This window comes from Megalops cyprinoides, chromosome 6 (assembly GCF_013368585.1).
Source record: "Megalops cyprinoides isolate fMegCyp1 chromosome 6, fMegCyp1.pri, whole genome shotgun sequence".
In the NCBI taxonomy this organism is placed as follows: Eukaryota; Metazoa; Chordata; class Actinopteri; order Elopiformes; family Megalopidae; genus Megalops; species Megalops cyprinoides.
The window spans coordinates 28,396,148-28,415,111 of NC_050588.1; the positions used below are offsets into that span (position 1 = coordinate 28,396,148).

General features: G+C 42.3%; 2 protein-coding genes across 3 annotated transcripts; one reads left to right on the top strand and one right to left on the bottom strand.

Annotated features, from left to right (window-relative positions):
• The first annotated feature begins 3,361 nt into the window (after positions 1 to 3,361).
• arf4a (ADP-ribosylation factor 4a) lies at positions 3,362 to 12,573 on the top strand. The gene is made up of 6 exons (XM_036531304.1): positions 3,362 to 3,731; positions 6,361 to 6,441; positions 7,135 to 7,244; positions 10,152 to 10,223; positions 10,841 to 10,966; positions 11,527 to 12,573. Exons 1-6 carry the CDS (start codon positions 3,665 to 3,667, stop codon positions 11,611 to 11,613), a joined length of 543 nt encoding a protein of 180 aa, XP_036387197.1. The 5' UTR covers positions 3,362 to 3,664; the 3' UTR covers positions 11,614 to 12,573.
• Positions 12,574 to 14,530: 1,957 nt separating this feature from the next.
• On the bottom strand, positions 14,531 to 17,924 carry pde12 (phosphodiesterase 12). 2 transcript variants are annotated; one of them, XM_036531353.1, is made up of 3 exons: positions 17,854 to 17,924; positions 15,176 to 15,254; positions 14,531 to 14,988 (listed from the first exon to the last, which is right to left on the bottom strand). In XM_036531353.1, exon 3 carries the CDS (start codon positions 14,963 to 14,965, stop codon positions 14,546 to 14,548), a length of 420 nt encoding a protein of 139 aa, XP_036387246.1. In that variant the 5' UTR covers positions 14,966 to 14,988; positions 15,176 to 15,254; positions 17,854 to 17,924; the 3' UTR covers positions 14,531 to 14,545. The 2 variants fall into 2 exon arrangements, with proteins under 2 accessions (XP_036387246.1, XP_036387244.1); XM_036531351.1 differs by having other exon boundaries at positions 16,614 to 17,897.
• Between the last annotated feature and the right edge of the window lie 1,040 nt (positions 17,925 to 18,964).

Here is an 18,964-nt window from a genome sequence, read left to right on the forward strand (position 1 = left end):
ATTCATGGATGGTGCTGTTTAAACTACAAACTGTAGTTATTTATTTCTTTGTGATAATATTACCTCCAGGAAGTGCTAGGTGATGTGAAATGCAAAATGCAGAAAGCAAAATAGCCATGTGTCAGTAAAAACTAAATATCTGATTTCACATTCATCACATCCTGCCATTTCCTGACTGCTGCTTCCATTTCTAATCTTTAAATAATTATTAGTTAGTACTTTGGAGAGGACGCAGCATTGTAAAATATTTCCAAACATGGAAAATCTATCCCTAAATTTTATTTAGTTATTGATTAGTTTGGTAGCCAGCAAGGTAATCAGTACTGCAGTGCTAAATTTCGAACTTAAAATGTTCGAAATGCTTATTCCTCCCTAGTTTAAGGTATCAGTGGATTCATAGGCTGTTTTAGTGACAAAAAAACAGTGGACTCTGTGTCAGTATATGGATAAGTCATTTCAAAATAAAACATCTTAAATACAAAAGTTCTCAAAGAATTACTTAGGGCTGATACCTGTATACTGTGTTCTGAAAACCACCTGCCACTCTAACAAGTACTGTGACCAAAAAAGAATGAGCACTAAGAGTTTATCTCTCTTAAATGTTCAACACAAAATGAAAAATGACCCATGTCACATTCGGCCCAGATGTGCGGTTCACTTTTGACAATGTGTGATATATAAACAAATTATTTCAAAACCTGCTCCATACATGTGTGCTTTTCTGTGTCCTTCCTTCTTTCTACTTTATTCAATTTTCTTGCTGACAACCTGTCAAACATTTCAGAGTCACACTGACATTGATGCCAATCAAATTATTTTCTTCTTAGATGCCAAGCTGAACCTAACAAGTATTTTAAGTGTATTTGAGATGGTAATTGTTGTATATTCTCAACATTTTATGTCCTCCACAAGTCATGATGTGGCTTTATCATCTCCTTCAGGTAACTCTGTGGGCATTAGAAGCAGTACTTGTAGATATTAACAAGTATATATGACTCATTGTTGATGCCTCAAGCCACTGGCTGTTGAACACACACTCATTTGTAAATGTCATCATTATAATCAGACCAGATCAGCATCATGTAATGGGGTCAAAGGAAGTGCATTTAGGGTCAGCAATCTTGATCTGATCTGAACATAAGGGAGGCTCTTAGTCATTTTTAAGTTTACATACAAGGATCTGTTGGCTGAGGCCAATGGTAAGAGCTCCAGTCATAGGACTCTGCTCCAGCAATACACCCAGAGTCTTTATGGCAGAGTGTACACATGGCATGTACCACCCTCAGGACAATCAAGGCAACAACAACATTCTCAGCAGTCATGTCATCTATTGTGCCACCCTCTGGACACTAAGGGGGACACACCTGCTATAGCACAACCAGTGTGTGGCTTCAAGAATCATGAATGTGCACCTGTCATATGAATCACTTGACTTGAATCAATAATATAGTTTTGTTGTGGGGAACAAAGCCTTTGATTGATTAAAGCAAGTTACTCATTGGTACCACGTTGTAGTTCTACCCATTATGGGGTTTGTTAAACCTCAGTTCCACAACAGCAGGAAACTGAATGTGTACTTTTAAAATTAATGAACAAAGTGGCTGCCAAAACACCAAATAAAAAATGATTGTTGGAAAAGACTGTACTTCAGACCTTCTGTTGACATGCAACCTACAAGCTTACACTATTTAAAGTCATTGTCAATATAGAATGCATGTGTGGTGCTACATCATTACATTTGTGCCTGGACTTCTCACTCATTAAATACTGAGCTATCACTCAGCAGTGATATGGAAGGAGAGAGACATCATCAAGGAGCCAAGGGATGCATAATGGCTCCAGGGTGGCAGAAAAGCAAAACAGTGCTTAAATCATTCAGGGGTGGACTCAAACTCAGCCTCACAGACATAGTCCATTTCTCTTATGTACTGTGTATATAGACCATGTATAATTTTGAAAGCTTGGTCACTAATTATTAAAGGTTCAGCAAATAGAGGGTGTTAGAAGAAAAACAGACTTACTCATGTAAACTCGCAATTTGCCCAAAACACATCCAGATGTGTATATCAAGGAGCTGCATGAGATGTTTTCACCTGATTTGTGCAATAGCAATGTTGGTCAAAATGAGGGTTTTCATTACTTTTTTTATGTGTGTCTGTGGGAATTTATGCCCATTCAGCCAAAAGAGCATTTGTGAGGTCAGGCACTGATGTTAGACAAGAAGGCCTGGCTCGCAGTCAGCGTTCTAATTCATCCCAAAGGTATTCAATGGGGCTGAGGTCAGGGCTCTGTGCAGGCCACTGGAGCTCCTCCACACCAAACTTGTCAAACCATGTCTTTATGGATGTTGCTTTGTGCACAGGGGCACAGTCATGTTGGAACAAGAAAGGGCCTTCCCCAAACTGTTGCTACAAAGTTGGAAGCATACAATTGTCTAAAATGTCTTTGTATGCTGTGGCATTAATGTTACCCTTCATTGGAACTAAGGGGCCTAGCCCAAACTCTGAAAAATAGACCCAGACCATTATCCCTCCTCCACCAAACTTTACAGTAGGCAACTGTGCATTCTGGTAGGTAGCACTCTCCTGGCATCCACCAAACCCAGACTCGTCCACCAGATTGCCAGATACTGAAGCGATTCATCACTCCTGAGAACGCGTTTCCACTGCTCCAGAGTCCAATGGCGGCGTGCTTTGCACCACTACAGCCGTCACTTGGCATTGCGCATACTGATGTTGGGCTTGTGCGCAGCTGCTCGGCCATAGAAACCCATTTCATGAAGCTCCTGACGCACAGTTCTTGTGCTGATGTTGCAGCCAGACAGGTTGGAACTTTGTAGTGAGTGATTCAACAGATGATAGGCGGTTTTCACGTGCTATGCGCTTCAGCACTCTCGGCGGGTTTGCGAGTTCTACCGTTTCGCGGCTGAGCTGTTGTTGTTCCTAGACGCTTCCACTTGCACTTACAGTTGACCAGGGCAGAAATTTCACGAACTGACTTGCTGCAAAGATGGCATCCTATGACAATGCCATGTTTAAAGTCACTAAGCTCTCCTGTACGACCCATTCTATTTCCAAGGTTTGTCTATGGAGATTACATGGCTATGTGCTTGATTTTATGCACCTGTTAACAATCGGTGTGGCTGAAACACCTGAACTCAATAATTAGGAGTGGTGTCCACATACTTTTGGCCATATAGCGTATATTAAAGGGATATAAAAATGCGTTGTGCTGCACTGCCTAATTGCTTTTAACACTTGCGTTTAAGGAGGAAATGTTTGGAAAGAAATGGGTTAAGCAATAGCGATGCATGTTGGGATGTGGCGCCCGTGATGTCATTTCGTCCGCGTTGGAGTTGCTGTTGGAGAAGGAGCGTGACGTGGCAGAGAGAGCCTGAGACCCGAAGAGCCCCTGCTTTTTCACTCCCGCAAAGTAATCGAGTCGGTCTCCTTAAGATCTTGGGTCAAAAGCTCACAAAATTGCCTGACCCTCTTGAATTTTCTAGGGAACTGATAGCCAATTTGCGTAAAATTGAACGAAGAACGGGCTGAACTGAAGGAGCAGTGTGCCCCCGCCACATCATTATCTGGGCTTAACGTTAGTTTAATTTCAAGTAACGTTAGCTAGCTAGCTGCCTCTAGCTAAATTCTGTGGGCGACAAAACATGGGCCTTACAATTTCAAGTGTCTTTTCCCGTCTTTTTGGGAAGAAACAGATGAGGATTCTGATGGGTGAGTTTGTGCGTTTTTTGTAGAGAATGTGGTTGTTACGATTATCGATAGTAATAGTCCTGTAGCTAAGCTAGTCTGCTTGCAATTTTGTGACAGGTTTTAAATGCCGGAGAGTTGCTATCGGACAAACGCCCGTCCTTTTATGTTACTATAACATGATAACCATGATTGCTGTTTTACAAGCTATTCTAGCTAGCAAGTTTTGTTCAACTTTTCGGAAAGACTCAACTTTTGAGTGTATTTTTCAAGCAGCTGGAAAGCGAGTCGGCATCTCGGCATCTTCCGGAGCCACCAGTGAGATTCATAGTTAGCATGCAAGCTACCTGTAACGTTAGCCAGATAGAATAGCTAGTTTTTTAATGTGATAAAGATTTTTTCCCTTGCAAAGAAGAGCAGTGATCTACATTAAGTCAGGAAGCATATTTTTACTCATCCAATGGTAACTTGTCGAGCTAACTTCGCTATCTCGTAGCTGACGTGAGCATCAGCTAGCCAACTAACTTAGCTAGACCTGCTAAGTTACAGTCTAAGGTTTTCAAAAGCATTATTACGAACTGCAGCGACAATCTGAAATGTTTCACTTGATGTCTGCTAGCTATCAGCATTTAGTTAACTCGTAAAGTAGATTAGCCACCGATCAAGCTCGCTAATGTTCTTAAAAAGTATGTGTGTTAGCTGGGGAATCTATCTTGCTAATTCGGAATAATGGGGCCCAAATTTGGCCTTGTAATCTTTTTAGACATCAAGCAAGTCTACCTACCATTCACTATTTAACGTGTGGTGCCTGCCCCGTCTGTACTGTTGAAGCGAAATTGGTGGCGTACGTAGCTACTTTGTTAACCGCTAACTTCACTGGCCACGTATAGCCGGCTAATTAGCTATTTTGATAACCGCTCCCAAGTTGATGGCACCATGACAATACACAACAATAATTGGGAACTATTGGTTGACAGCGTTATCAGCTTGAATCAGGAACTAGTCCCAAATTAATGACAACAGTTCTTCCCTAGCTACTCATCTGTAGCTGGTGATAAGTTAGTTAACGTTATTTTTATTGCTAGTTTACTTTGATTCACCGTTATACAGTTGAGATAACCGTATAGTATTATTTTTAGCTGCTTAGTCAATGAAATACAAAGTACCAAAACGTTTAAGCCTTTTTGTTTGAAATTTTAGGGCAGATGGTAAACTGGTTAGCTTCACTGACCCTTGGAGAGCGACCATCACACACTGCATGGTTGCAAGTGGAATGTCAAGAATGCGGCAGTTTATACTAACGTCGTCAGATAGGATGACGCTGGCTGACGTTAGTTTACTTTATTTCATGAATACGGAATCTCTTTGTACAGTAAAAAAAAAAAAAAAAAAAAACTGTACAGTTTCGTGGACATGTGTGACCGAAATTCGACAGTAAGATATATCAATTGCTGTTCGGCCAGGCAGTAGTTAATTTAACATTTTACAGCGGTGGCATTAGCGGTTTTAATAAAAAATCGTCCTGTTTCTTTTATGCAGGAAACTGTAGAACCCTACCTTCAATCTGAAAACGACCCATCAAACTAAGTCTGGACTGGGTTGGGGGGGTGTTATGATTGCCAAAGGTGGAACTTGAAGGTTGACGCAAGTGATGTTTTCATTCACATCTATTCTGGGAACGTGTGCGCAATTTAAAGACGCAAGTGTCTGTCAGATTGGAGTTCAGTGTAAAACAGCCGCTCATACCCCAAGTTACTCCTGCAGAGACAGAGTTTGGTTAGGTAGAGTCCTCTTCCCCTAGTTATGGGCAGGGTCTTCCGACAGGAAACTGCACCTTCCTTTACACAGCAAAGCTGAAACAGCAAAGAGGAAAAGTTGCAAGACAGCTGTGAACATTCACATTGAATGTAGGGGAGTTCGGAAGACCCTTATATAAAGCTATATAATGGAGGATAAAGGGTTTGGCAGGAGTGTTGCTAGAACAGTTGGCCTGTAATAGTATTTGGGGGAGGGTTTTTTTTTTTACATATCAGAGAACCTACATGTTCTTTTCCTCTTGTTGTTACTGATAGGAATTGTTAACATTGCTTGACCATAAGAATGCCTTCAGAGCAGTTTTTTTGTAGGATGATTTGCCATTGTCAGTTTTCCATTAGTGTACATTACTTATGGTAGCTTTTACACATTAGCCATGTAAAACAGCTGGATATTTACTGAAGCTGTTCAAGTTAAGTGCCTTCCCCAACTGGGATTCAAGCCTGTAACTCTTTTTGGCTGCATGACCACTTTGGTGCTAATTATTCCACACTGCTGCTGTGGTTTGTGGAAATTCAGTTCAGTTCATTGGAGTTCACTGGAACTTAAACAGCCAGTCATGGCACAGATTACTCTCATCATTAGCTAGTTACTAACAAGTGCTCTCACTTCCTCACTGCTTTTATGAAAGTGATTGGTGAATAAAGCCTTGTAAATGCACTCCCCTGGTTCACAGTCTGGAAGCAGGAGTTGACTCCAAGTTTAATATTTCGAACTGCCTGAAGTCTCTTTGAATCTCTGCCAGTTGTGCTATTATAGGCAAGTCAGTGTGTTAACCTCATGTATCTGGGGATTTATCATTACTGCATTGTAAATATCATGTTTTCCTCTTCCTCAGTTGGTCTGGATGCTGCAGGGAAGACCACCATCCTTTACAAACTGAAGCTCGGAGAAATTGTTACAACAATTCCCACTATTGGTAAGAACTCATGGGATTTTGCAAAACAAATGAACACCGCTGGGTTCGTGGACTGAGTGTTTTTTTTCCCCCCAAGTTGTCTTGATAGTTATTCTAAAATAACACAGCATTTCACTGAAAAAAGGACTTAATGTCATATCTTAAAATTACTCTTCCAGTGAGAGTTATTATATACTGAAAAAATTAGACTGACTTTTTGTAGTTGTGTAGACTAATTGACTGTTTAATTTACATTTACATTTAATTCATTTGGCAGACGCTTTTATCCAAAGCGACTTACATAGGTTACAGTTCTTTACAATGTTATCCATTTATACAGCTGGATATTTACTGAGGCAACTGTGGGTTAAGTACCTTGCCCAAGGGTACAGCAGCAGTGTCCCAGCGGGGATCGAACCGGCAACCTTTCGGTTACGAGTCCTGCTCCTTAACCACTATGCTACATTGCCGCCTAATGAATGGAATGGATGTAGATTAAAATTTATGTGGTGTATTTTCACAATAATTCACAATAATGTGTTTTTCCACATTGAATACTAAATAAAATCTAGGGCCATTCACTGAGTTAAATTTTTCCAGCCCTCACTTTCTCCTCTCTTCTTGCGCACCGCAGAACTGGAGGAGGAGCCGTGCTTTTCTGTGAAAGGGTATTTTGCTAGGTTGAGTGTACAAGCTCTCTTTTCCTCTGCCCAGGGTTCAATGTGGAGACCGTAGAATACAAGAACATCTGCTTCACAGTATGGGACGTCGGTGGCCAGGACAAGATCAGACCCCTCTGGAGGCACTACTTCCAAAACACTCAGGTAACTGAGTCTGTGATGTTAGCCACAGTGGCCTTCTCCTGCATTCCGAACACCAAGCGGCAATGTGTCTCTACCCAGCAGAGAACACCTGAACTGCACCTGCCGATGCGTGCACTGTGCTTCTGCAGTGTCAGATCAGATGTTCTCTGGCATATTTCTGCACTGAGCTAATTCGGTGCTGGTCGCGTTTCTCTCTCTACTTGCAGCACAGCACAGACTTTGGTTGGGGCTCCAGCATTCCTGGATAAGCCCTTTGTGTGGGACTGTGGGTCTGTCCGATGCAGTGCTCGGCTCATTCTTGCGTGACTCGTCCTGATTGAGTTTGGTCACCAAGCCTAATAACCTGTTAAGAAAACACACCCATGCGGCAGCGCCTGTGTCTTTCTGGTCTCTTTCGTTTGGCCTTGTGCCCGCACTGGAGTCCTTACTGTGGTGATGGCGAGAGGGAGCTCAACCAGGCATTGCTCCCTGCTTTGCTTCCTCTCGCATTAGTAGTGAGTAGTGAGTCAGCCGTAGGAGGATAAGGCAGTACTTGTTAAGGAAAAAGTGTTTTCTTGATGTAAGAAACTCCGGTGTCCCTTTCAGGCTTAGAAAATGCGTATTCACAGTACATACATCTGTTGTGTGGTGAGTTGAATCAGGGTGTGCTTTGTCTTCCTGGCCTGCATGTGCTTTAGGGCCTCCGGGATTTTTACTTCTTTATGGTAAGCATCTGAGGGCCATCAGTGTTCACTGTTGCTGTGTTTCGATAGCAGTTTTCTCAGACTTTCATCTTCAAGTGGAAAGTGCCCTGTTAGTAGCACTCCCTGCTCGTGTGGCAAAAGTGAATGCAGACAGTGGTTGAAAATACTGGCGGAAACCTCACTGAGACATGAAACACTTGAGTGGGGTGCAAAGTGAAGGTTACACTTTCAAGTCACGGAAGGTTTTTACTCTGGCGGCATCTGAAGACAAAGCAGCTGTTCATCAACCTACCTCTTATACTGTGATGCAGAAAATAAACTCAAAGTACAGTTGCTGGCTTCTGCTGTCTAAAAGATCAATAATTCCTTACAGAATTCAATTCAGTTTCAAACAATTGACGTATGCAGTGATTGGTATCGTGTGATTTTATTTGAAGGGAAATGGTTGCTGCAGCACTGGCTTTGCCCATCTTTAAATGCAGCATACAGTATTATGGAGGTGGCCTATCCAAGACAAGTAGTGCAAGCATGAAACCTCTAAAGTGTCACTTTAGGTGTGTTGACTTTGCCAGAATTCTCACAGCACCGTTTAGATTCAAGTCAAAGAAAATGCTAATATTCCTGGTTGGCTGATACTTATCTGCTCTTCGCTTTGCTGCGAACAGATGTAATGACTTCACTCCTCCTCTCTCTGCGGTGGCCCTCTTGTTTGAGAGGATGTGTGTATTGAGGCCAGGGACAGAGGGACTGGGATAGAAATAGAGAGTTGCTCTTTACTTACCTCTCCCTTTGCTGCTGCTTCCACCAGTGTACCCGTCTCCCAGCCTCACATCAAAACAAGATCTTCTACTGCGTCGTCGAGATGTCTTCAGCTAATATAGGGTCTTTTTGAGCTGTCTTTAACCACACATTTCTGACCTGATGAATATGCCTTAAAATCAGATTTCCTGTGAAACTTGGGTTCATGGTAGTAGAATTCACATTTAGAGTCACCTTGTATTTCATCAGACAAGGTACAGCTTATTTAAAGTGTGCTAAGTTAATGTGGTAATTTCCATAAATTGCATAGTGGACACAGAAGAACCCTGTTTGCATAGACTCAGTTCAGCAGTGCTCAAAATGTGGATGCACTGACACCGTGTGCTTTCACTCTTTTTCAGGTGTAGCTGAGTGTAGCCAATAGGTTGCTGACTCAGCTCTGTTGCAGATCTAGAGTTCAATGTGTGGAGCAAGCGTCATTTTTCATTGTCGCTGCAAGCCTATGTCAGTGTGGACAATTCCTTCACACCATTCTTCTTAGAAAATCAGGCATTACTTATTTCACTGTGCACGCTACTGATTGCCAGTTTCATTGAACAAGTTCAAAATGTTCTAATTTCTGTCACATTTCACTTTCATATTTTTCGCTATGAACTGTTCAGTTGGGTTTATTTTAGTCTTACTCTCTACTTACTAGGAAGGAGGATGGCTAGAGCTGTTCATTCTCATACTTTCAAAAATTGGCATGCATGTTAAAATTTGGCAGTAGGTCAGATTTTTGAAGGCATAGGTCATCATAGCCTTATTCTTGTTTAAAACGTCAGTTATCTGGAACTAAGGAGCTCTTAGTTTGAAATTCACAATACAGGTTTTGGTTTAATAACCATATCCATAATACCATAATAGGAGATAAAAAATTTCGCCCAAAAATTGTACACAGAGTGAATGTGCAGTGTGCATAAAAATTGCTTGCTTCCAGATTTGCCAGTGCTGTAATCTAAATTGAAATGCAATTTAGATTCTAGTTGAGGCATCCAATGTGGCTGGTTATATATCTGATAGTATGTAGATGGGATAATTAGCCTTGAGTTCCAGGAGTATTTCTGTAGTGACAAATTGTAAAAGTTGACATGCATTCACATGCATATAGGAGGCAAGCAGTAGGAGAGAACATATTTCAAAAACTGACACCGCTCTCAAACCAAATGTGACGGTGACATTTACTACTTTGATATCGGTGAGTTTTCACAGAGTGGAATCTTATAAGACAAGGTTGAGGTTGGCATGCGATTTTAACCGGATGTTGTACTCTAGCAGGGTGTGAGCTGCGTGGTGATAGCAGGGTTAGCGTGGGGAGACTCCGGTGCATTGCAGAAGGGAGTGGAGTTTGATTTCTTTGGGCCACTGTTGCGGAAGGACCTATAAGCTGTGTCAGGTGGTTGAAAGGTGTGTGTATCTGCTGCAGGGTCTCATCTTTGTGGTGGACAGCAACGATCGCGAGCGCACACAGGAAGCCTCAGAGGAGCTGCAGAAGATGGTGAGTGTACCTGGCTGCCTCCACGACTGGGCTCCACTTTACATTTTTCTTCCCTAACTTGAACCTTGTGCCTCATTGGTATAAGAATGTAAGGGGGAAAATGATAATGGAGTAGGTTGTGTATGTGTTACCTTTTGTGTAATCCAAATTGAAGTTTCATTGTTTTACTAATAAGCATGTTTAAGTCATCTTTTTGTGTATGTATTTAAGGTTATCCATTGTATTTAGATTTTTATGTATGCATGAATGTAAGTATGTGTACTTATATTGGTACCATTCTGCAGTGGCAGTGTAGGATCTCAGTGCCATCTCTCAGCCTGTCTGTGAGTATGCATTAGTGCCATTCTGCAGTGGCAGTGTAGGATCTCAGTGCCATCTCTCAGCCTGTCTGTGAGTATGCATTAGTGCCATTCTGCAGTGGCAGTGTAGGATCTCAGTGCCATCTCTCAGCCTGTCTGTGATTATGCATTAGTGCCATTCTGCAGTGGCAGTGTAGGATATCACAGTGCCATCTCTCAGCTTGTCTGTGAGTATGCATTAGTGCCATTCTGCAGTGGCAGTGTAGGATCTCACAGTGCTGTCTCTAATCCCCACCCTTCCACCCTTCCACTCTGCAGCTCCAGGAGGATGAGCTGAGGGACGCTGTGCTGCTGGTGTTTGCCAACAAACAGGACCTGCCAAATGCCATGCCCATCAGTGAAATGACTGACAAACTGGGCCTGCAGATGCTTAGAAGCAGAACTGTGAGTATGACTGAAAGGTTGCTCAAACACCAGTTCACAAAAGAGTAGGGACTTTCTATTAAATCTGAGTCTTCCTCTGCCTGTTGGAATACACCAATAGGTAATAGTTTCACCTCAAATCAAGGTTTTTCTGAGCTGAGTAGGTGAAGGTCGGGAGTCTCTATGAAGATGCATTGCATAGCTGGGTCAGGCATGTAATTGAATTTCAGGAAGTGCATAAAGCTGTCACTCTGAAAGCTGCATTGTACAAATGTTTTAGTGGCTTAGGGTTAACTGCAGATAATTTAGTTTCTTTTTTTTTTTTTTTTTTTTTAAAAAAAGGATAGTATTTCTGCACATCCTTTCCAACATGGCATGAGATTTGTTCAGACATCTTGAGGAAAGACAGGATTTTGTTTTTTGTTCTGTGGTAATCCTGATTCAGCCCCCCAGCTCAGGCACATCTATTACAGAGATGAGCGTCAAAGGTTTTACTACACACAATAAGAGCTGAATTCAGCTGTAAATCCAGAGAGAGGAAATGGTCTGGAGCTGATTTGTGTGCTCTCTCCCCCCACCAGTGGTACGTCCAGGCGACCTGTGCCACCCAGGGGACGGGCTTGTACGAGGGACTGGACTGGCTCTCCGACCAGCTCTCCAAGCGCTAAGCCTGCCACGAGGAAGACTGGAGGTGTTATTTAACCAAGGACATGTGGAACAGAGCTGACCTAGGCTTTGGTGAAGAAAGAAATCTAGTTTTGCATTCGATCGTCTCTGCGTTCTGCGCTCAGACGGCTTCGGCAGCACATCCCCCCCATTATTCCCTCCTTATGACCATCATGGCTGCCAGTATTCACTACTCATATTCTGATGCATATGTAGCAATATGCTATCAATGAAGGCAAACTGCAATCCCATAAAGTAATTCAGAACTGACCTATATTTTTGGGGTGGGAGGTTCCAGGGGATATGGACTAGCACAAAGTTTTTTTTTTTTTTTTTTTTTTTTTTTTTCCTCCCTCAAATTACAGGGCAGATATGTGTGTGGACCATTCTAAAACTTGGAAACCTGACACCCCCCCCCCCCCCCCCCCCCCAGTAAATCTTTTAGGCCTTTCAGATTTGTTATAAAGACATGTAGCCTCCATTTCTGTAGTCCACTTCAGTCATTCCTGGCTGTGTCAGCGTGCTGGCAAACCTCTCTTACTGTGGCTTTCTGTGTAAATATGACAGCAGTTTCTTTTTCTCTAGTTATAATGTCTGCTTTAATAATTCAAGCACTATTTCTCTACTCTGCTACAGAGAAAACGCCTCGGAAAACAATCTGTCTATCTGTTGCTTATTTTCAACATCGTCATTGATACTGAAGATTTGTTTTGGAGGATTACACATTTTAACTTATTAGCTCTGTTTCCAAGTTTAGCCACAACACTTTTTTTATATATTTTTTTCTCCAACTGATGTAAATCTTGCAATTGTTCCAGCTGATTCACCATATCTGCCATTGGAATTGGATGATTAATTTGGGGATTTTTTCCCCCCAATTTTGTCTTTTTTGGATCAAATAACGTTCCAATTTGAGCATTATACTCCCATTTACCATTATAATTCCTAATAAAACACTTGAAAAGCCATGTTAAGACTCTCTTCCTGTTACTGAAGTGTATTGTGTGATATGACTGAATTGTTGTCCATTTGTGCTGTTGCGGTTCTGTCTGGTTCAAACACTGTTCAGGGGACCAAACCCTATGGCACAGGTCCACTGTGGTATGCTGCTGATAGCCGCTGAGGCCATGTAACATGAGACATCATGTATAACTTGATGCGTACGTTAAGGTTGCTGGCCAGTGGCTTCTGCTCAGGTAAAGGGGACAATCATATAACGTAGGAGTAAGGATGAGTCACAGTGTCAGCCCAGATGAGAACTCGCAGCGTTCTTGTTTTGTCCTTGGAGCAGAGCTGGACACATCTGATGTAATAAATGAATGTCTGGCATCCTGCTGTATTTCCCACAGGCTATGGGGGGGCTGGGCAGAGTGAAGCAGCCATTACCAGCATGGTGGACATTGGCATTCTGACACTAGTGTAGGAGGGCTTCCAGATGGACACTGACTGGTTTGCAGCTTCCGAAAGACGCTGCAAATGCAGAGAATTACAAACACTGCACTGGGCCTATGATGCCACCTATGCCTCTGCAAGCATTTAATTGAATAGCTTTAAAAAAAGCTTCCTTTAGTGTTGTGTGCATGAGGATATTTCACATGCAGACGTGAAATGCCAGTGTTACATGTCAATGTGCATTCATGTCCAGACTACACATGAAAAACAAGAATTAGTTTAAAAAAATTACCAAAGAAAAAGCCGGTGTTAGGAGATTGCTATGACTCAGAATCGTCAGGTCAGTGTATTCTCATAATAATGGAATTATTTAAATAATTTCATAAGGGTACATGGCTTGGGGCCAGTGGAGTTCAGTGGCCAGTTCACATATCGGACACCGCCTTCATGATTGTTTGCTTAAATGGGTGCAGCAGGGACGTACAAAGAAAAATGAAGAATACATGGAAGGGCCTTTTTTTCCATCCAGTGTGATTTGCATCTGTAGAAGTAAAATATGAGCTTGAGAATCTGTGGTGTTAGAAGTATAAGTGTGTCCATATCCTCTCGCATCTGGTGTAAAGTATGCTGTGAATGTGCTTAGGACAAAAGCACCTGAATATCACTAATTGGTTCGGTTAGAAGATGCCTTTTATTCGGAGTGAAGTGTAGAGATTATTCTTACATGTGCATTTTTACAGCTGGAAATTTACTGAAGGGTTTAGCATTCATTAAACTGTGCACTTTGCCTTTTGAAGTTATATATACACTACTGCAGGGCAAGATTCTTATTTAGGAACCTTGTAAGACCGTCTTTAATTATTGGTTAAATTATGAACACATACAACTTTGTCCCTGCTATTAGTGTTGTCAAACCACATTTCCTGAAATGGTTACATACTTCATTAGTTGTAGAGAGCAGATAAAAATGTTCAAGGACAAAATTTTCCCTGACTGAAAACATACTGAAACAAGATCTTTTGCCTTTTGTTTCACTTACAGTGGTACTTTGAAGAAATATTAAAGGACAACAGGCACCTACACCCTTTTCAAAGGACAATTCATCACAATTAAATAGAGACAAGTTAATACATGCTTTTAAGGTTAGGTTTATTGATTGCAATAGGGGACGTGAAATCAATGTATAAGCTTGTCTGTCACCTGGTATATTTTAGGGTGACAATTAATGAGCACATAGGGGGTGTTTTCAATGAACTGGCACAGCCATTTTCCCCCTTTATGCTGACAGGCTGCAAAGGTCTGTCATGTACAGGCAGGCCTGCATTTCTATTACAGTGAGCCACAGCACACCTGACAGAACCGGTGGCAATGGCATAGGGTTTGGTCATGGCCAAACATTGGAGAACCAGCCACTGAAGAGAATTAAAACATTCATGCCACTCAAGGACGTTGGGCAAGTTCATTTCCCTAAACTCCTCAACACATCACTCACAGTTGTACCAGTCTTTAACGACACAGCTGCTGGAACATCGTCTGTGCCAATCATTTCCAGGTGAGGTCACAGACGAGAGCGATGTGATCAGATGGATGTGCGACGCTGGGCAGAGCCTGGTATGTGGTGACCTCCTGGTGACTGGGCAGGGGTATTACCTGCTCCACCTGCAGAGCGCGAGGCTCCACGAATATGTAGTCGAGGCAACCGTGGAAGCCGCCCACGTAGTTGGTGTAGGCAGGCTCCCCGCACGCACTGCTCAGCTGGAAGGGGTTGCTGATGGCCATCGGGCACAGCTCCTCCGGCCCGTCCGAAGCCCAGTCCTCGTGGCTCTCAGGCACCGCACCCTGACTGGCCAGCTGGAAGAGGCCCGACGAGGGCGTGCTGTTGAAGTCACCCGAAAAAATCAGCGGGGCCCCCGGGTACTCTTCCGACGTCAACCGGCTCAAATGCTTCAGGGCCACGGCCATCTGGATCAAACGTATGTGTCCTCCTGTGCAACACAAGGACACAGTAACTATGTTTTCACTTTTCATAGGCACACTGGCATTATAATTGTGCCACCCTAGTCAGCCGGGGAAGTCTTCCACGATTGGTTCAAAGTAATAAGAGCTTCACATGTTTAATAGGAGGGAGTCATTTGATGCACGTACATACATATTAATCTTTAATTAAGTTACCTTTTGGATGCCAGTACAAGTGGGTATTGGCAACACAGAGTTTCTTCGATGCATCTTTCAAAGACTGAAGCACAGTCACCTAGGAAATTTCAAAAAAAAAAAGCCATTAGTTTTCATTACCGCTCAAGAGATTTTAATCTGTGAAATAACCTTTTAGTGAACACTGCACTGTACTGCTGCACATTTCTGTGGTTTTGTTTCATAACACATTTAGATATGTTTTGACTGCACCTGAGTAATGCTGTTATACAATATCCAAATGATAAGCAAGTCAACCATATTCAAACATTTGGCCACACAGAGATTCATAGCTATAAGGACAGAAGCGGTCCTTCTAGACCACTGATTCTCAATCCTGCTCCTGGGGCCCCCTGCTCTGCACATTTTCCATCTTTCCCTGCTCTACCTAACTGACTGAACTCATCAGTTACACTTTTGATTAGCTGAGCACACCTGATTTAATCAAGAGCATGTTAATCACACTAATCAGGTGTTTGGAGCAAGGACAGACAAAAGATATGCAGGACAGTGGGCCTCCAGGAGTAGGATTGACAAACACTGTTCTAGACAATTACACACCCACAGGGTGGCAGTGTGTATTAACATTCTGAGGCTTAGGCACTGATGCGTATGCATTACGATACAGTACGTCAGTGTTTTTAAAATAACTGTCAACTGGGTAAGAAAGAACTCTGGACCAAAAAATTTAAATAACTTTGGGAAAGACTGGACTCATCCTTCAAAAGATTATGCCCCCAAGGCATTTAACCACTAGTGCCATAAAATACAGGAAGGAACATAGAAAAGGATACATGAACGATTACCAGAACTGCATGAAAATAATGTGGATAGTGATCCATCTACATTTAGCTTTAACAGACTTATTCTTCTGAGCAAAACTCAAAATCATAAATGTGTTTCTGTACGTTTTCGTCTTCTGCATTCTTTAATACATTTAATACTGAAATTGAAAATGTATTTGAAGATCAGTCTCATGTGCCATAAGGAGCCAATCTCGTAATCTTGAGGTTTACGTCTGTAAAATATTACACATTTAGGGGGAGAGGTCGGTTATAAGATGTGTAATAAAAAACAAACAGGAGAAAGGCAATGATGATGCGTTTATATATTACCGATGCCAACAAATGTGTATTTTTCACATGCTTTTTCAATATGGCACTGGACAGCTATTTATATTATTTGTTGATTTTTTTTCGTCAACAGAAAGGTTCCTTTTAAGGTTGAAACCCCGGGGGTGTAAGATTTAGCCAATCCAAAACATGAAAACGGAAATTAGAACATTCTCCGCATTATAATTGTCGCATCACAAAGAAATTAAGTATAGCACAGGACTCGTCTTATGATTGGTTCCATAACAAATACATGTGTATATTCATTGGTGTACAGTGTGATGAGACCACTGGCCAACAAGGAATACCTGCAACGCCGTCGACCTTTGCACCACCTTCTCCTTCAAGACTGGGTTGGTGGACAGTTTGTCCAACAGCTCACTGTGAAGCGGATCTGACACCAAAGCTTCGCTCAGCACTATGTCATGTTGGCTCAGCAACTTAAATTTGGACCTCCTGAAATACGTCGCCAAGCCCTCGTGTTGTTTCTCTTTGATTCTGAAGACGCCATCCATGTCAAAGGCATCGAGTGCCGGTGACAGGCTGTCGACGAAAACTCCCTTGTCCACTTCCTGGAGACAAATTATGTCAGCGCTGTAGCCGGCTAGCTCTTTCTTGATTAAATTTTGTCTATAGTCGAGCCCCAGCGCATATGGAGCGCAGTATGGGTATAAAACCGTTTTTGAAAGATCGGTTTGTGCGTAAACATCGGCTAAAATGTTGTATGAAACCACCCTGACTGTTGCATCGTCCGTAACTTTAGCAGTATAAACATGCCTGTTGTCAAACGTGCAGGTTCCTGGCCCTGCCTCGACGGTACCAACTGTTACCAACTCTTTGGCCGCACCGCACTTTGTCCCATCTCCAGGAGTGCATTTCAGCTTTAGTTTTAGCGAAATGTCTGAATTAGACGGAGTGAACACACGTTCATTGCCTGCCTCAACCCAGCGGTTTTCTCGTCCCTCTTTTTCCGCGTTAGGAGCGATCTCTCGGTACCATTTAAAAAGACAGTGCTTCAGATCGCCGAACTCAATCTCCAGTTTTGGGCATACGGGGAAGCTGGCTAAAAGAGACACCGGCAACTCAGCGACGGTAAAGCTCGGGGGGTTCCTCTCGACTTTGTACTTGCTGTCTCCAACGTGTAACACGGCTCCATCCTGCCAAGCATCATGATTGAGTGCGTCCTCTGCTACAAAGTCGCCATTGTAGTACAGTCTCACAGCCGGCTCTACAGCTGTCGTCTGCTCGGCTTTGTTTTTCTTGGACTTTTTCGCTTTGCCTTGACCCTTCAGGGCATTATTAGCAATTCTGGCCAACACCTTGCCAAGTTCTTCCGTCTGGTCCCTCAGCATGTGCTTCTGACTGCCGTCCAGGATAAACGAAATAGTTAGCTTGGACTCCCAGGGCACACATCTCACAACCGCTCTTTCCATTTTCCTGTAGGCCCGCCGGGTGAGATTATTAGGACACCACAGTGACCTCGCGATTCCCAACCAACCAGACCACACAGTATCACCTGAAATTTGTCTAATGTTATAAGTCCAATACCTGTACATTAGCACCAAATTATTCTTCAACGTTATCGCAGCTGGCTGACGTGATGACGTGACAACTGTAAGGTAAATCCAGGGACTGTTTACCAGCGGCAGTTTCGACACTCAGGATTCCTATCTCAAATGACGTAAATAAGTTATTCTTGCTATGGTTTATTCATCAATGATATACTCATTGAATATAACGAACTGGCCAGGGTACGGGACCTCTTACAATCAACTAAATGTACAGAATAATCATGTTTTTACCCAGGAAGATTTTGGCGAAAATACTATGAAAATATAAAGAAAGCGACGATAGAGGCTGATTGTGATGAATAGCTGGAGCGATCAATAATCTTTCCCTTCTCGAACATTATAACCACGTGCATTTTCGTACTCTTTTAACACTGCGTATGAAGCAGGGTTAGAAAAAGACGAGGTGATCCCGGCTGATAGAGCAAAGTCCTAGGAACAAGAGCGATGATGATCCGGGACATGCAATGGTTTCAAAAACAGATGCACGTGCATCTTCATTTGTGTTTAGTGTGCTGACGACTGATTTGTAACTGTGTCTGCTTTTAATTACCAGTGATATCAAAGATTAAAATCCATGTCAAATTTGAAAAACGGTTATGAAGTAAAGTTAAGGTTTTTCGACGTTCTTGGTGAACATGTATTACACAAGTTTTTGTGTCTTCTGGCAATGGTCAATGAAAGAGATTGAAAATCAATTAAGAAAAATTACCTATTTTTGAGGGCTTTGCGGAGTTGGGCTTTGACTTCTTATTTTATAAAAAATGAAGCTATGTGGCATTCACTTACCTGTATTGGTACTCCTTGTCAGGCTTGTTAAGGTACCATTCTGAAGTCAGTATATTCCACGTTCATGGTGTTTATTTTTACAACAGATTTCAAGAAAAGCATAATTCAATCTGACAATGGTTTATTTTTCCAGTTACATCAATTGATCAATGAGAAACTTACTCTCCTCCAATTTGTACATTATGATAACGACCAATATACATTGCACAATGCTAACCATCTTTGAAAATACTGTATGCAGATGTATTTTATAGCCACTGGCATGCTGTATGTTATTATGTGACAATAAGTTGCTCGTGTTT